This window comes from Mastomys coucha, unplaced genomic scaffold (genome assembly GCF_008632895.1).
Source record: "Mastomys coucha isolate ucsf_1 unplaced genomic scaffold, UCSF_Mcou_1 pScaffold12, whole genome shotgun sequence".
NCBI lineage: Eukaryota > Metazoa > Chordata > Mammalia > Rodentia > Muridae > Mastomys > Mastomys coucha.
Window position 1 is genome coordinate 95,803,470 of NW_022196894.1, and position 1,061 is coordinate 95,804,530.

A 1,061-nucleotide genomic window follows, 5' to 3' on the forward strand; every position below is an offset into this window, starting at 1 on the left:
ATACAATCTCTGAAACTGTGAGCCAAATAACCTTTCCTCTTTATACGTTGATTGTTGTCAGGAACTTGGTCACACTAACAAAAAGCTGACTGGTGTATTGAGTTGTGAGTTTCTTGTGCCCCTCACTCTGAGGCAGCAGAGTATAGCCTGGCAGGAAGGAAATGCAAACAAATTTAGGGAGAGACAGTGATCCTTCTCATTGCCTGTGACCTTTGACACCATTGTTAATACTGATTTTAAAAGTGTTGCGCTTGGGGTTGGGGATTTAGCTCAGTGGTAGAGCGCTTGCCTAGCAAGCGCAAGGCCCTGGGTTCAGTCCTCAGCTCTGGAAAAAAAAAAAAAAAAAAAGAAAAAGTGTTGCGCTTTACTTAGACAGGCAGCTAGGCATCCCAGTGTCTCAAACAGGGGATGACAATACAGTTCTGAGTACCAACATCAGCTACACTGACTCCTCTCAATAGCCATGCTGCCCATACCACTGTGGAACAGAAAGTCCGCTGCTAAAGGGAGGTAGACACTCCCAAGTTCAGATATCTGACTGGGTCAGACTGGGACTATGCTGATGGGCCTCCTTCCAGAGACCAGGTTTGGTTCAAAGCAAAACTGGATTCCAGCTCTAGAAAAACAGACCTCAAGTGGCTTCTCCCAGGAGGTAATGCCTCAGTGAGTCCTAACAGGGGTTGTAGCTGGAGACACACCCATGGTATGGGCAAGGACAGCTTACCAGGGCCCTGCCAGTCCCTAATAATACCACCTTTCCCAGCGCAAGATGGAATCCTGGACACAGTCAGTGAAGGGCATGAGAGGCCCACTGGTCTTGTCTTGGTCCAAGCAAGTAGGATAACAGTAGGCACATCTGCATCCTGCCTCTGGAAGCAGACTCCATCTCCAGTGGGTATGGCATAGAGGAGCAGTCCTCAGGTAGATATGGGTCATACCTTGTCTTTCTCTCCTAGGCCACTCTCTCCACTGGATAAGTTGAGTAAATCAGCACTTCTGTTTTCTTCTGTGCTAAGAACCATCTTTTATTCCTTCTCTCAATTGGACACTCTGTTGGAAAT

The 1,061-nt window shown here is 47.4% G+C and overlaps 1 protein-coding gene across 2 annotated transcripts in view; it reads right to left on the reverse strand.

The window, feature by feature from the left end:
- LOC116086632 (interferon-induced GTP-binding protein Mx1-like) overlaps positions 1 to 1,061 on the reverse strand; it is a 55,028-nt gene that overhangs the window by 50,498 nt on the left and 3,469 nt on the right. For both annotated transcript variants that reach the window (XM_031364829.1, XM_031364828.1), the window contains one exon: positions 939 to 1,050. In XM_031364829.1, the coding sequence (XP_031220689.1) occupies positions 939 to 1,022 (84 nt within the window). In that variant the 5' untranslated portion in view covers positions 1,023 to 1,050. The remainder of the gene's footprint in view (positions 1 to 938; positions 1,051 to 1,061) is intronic.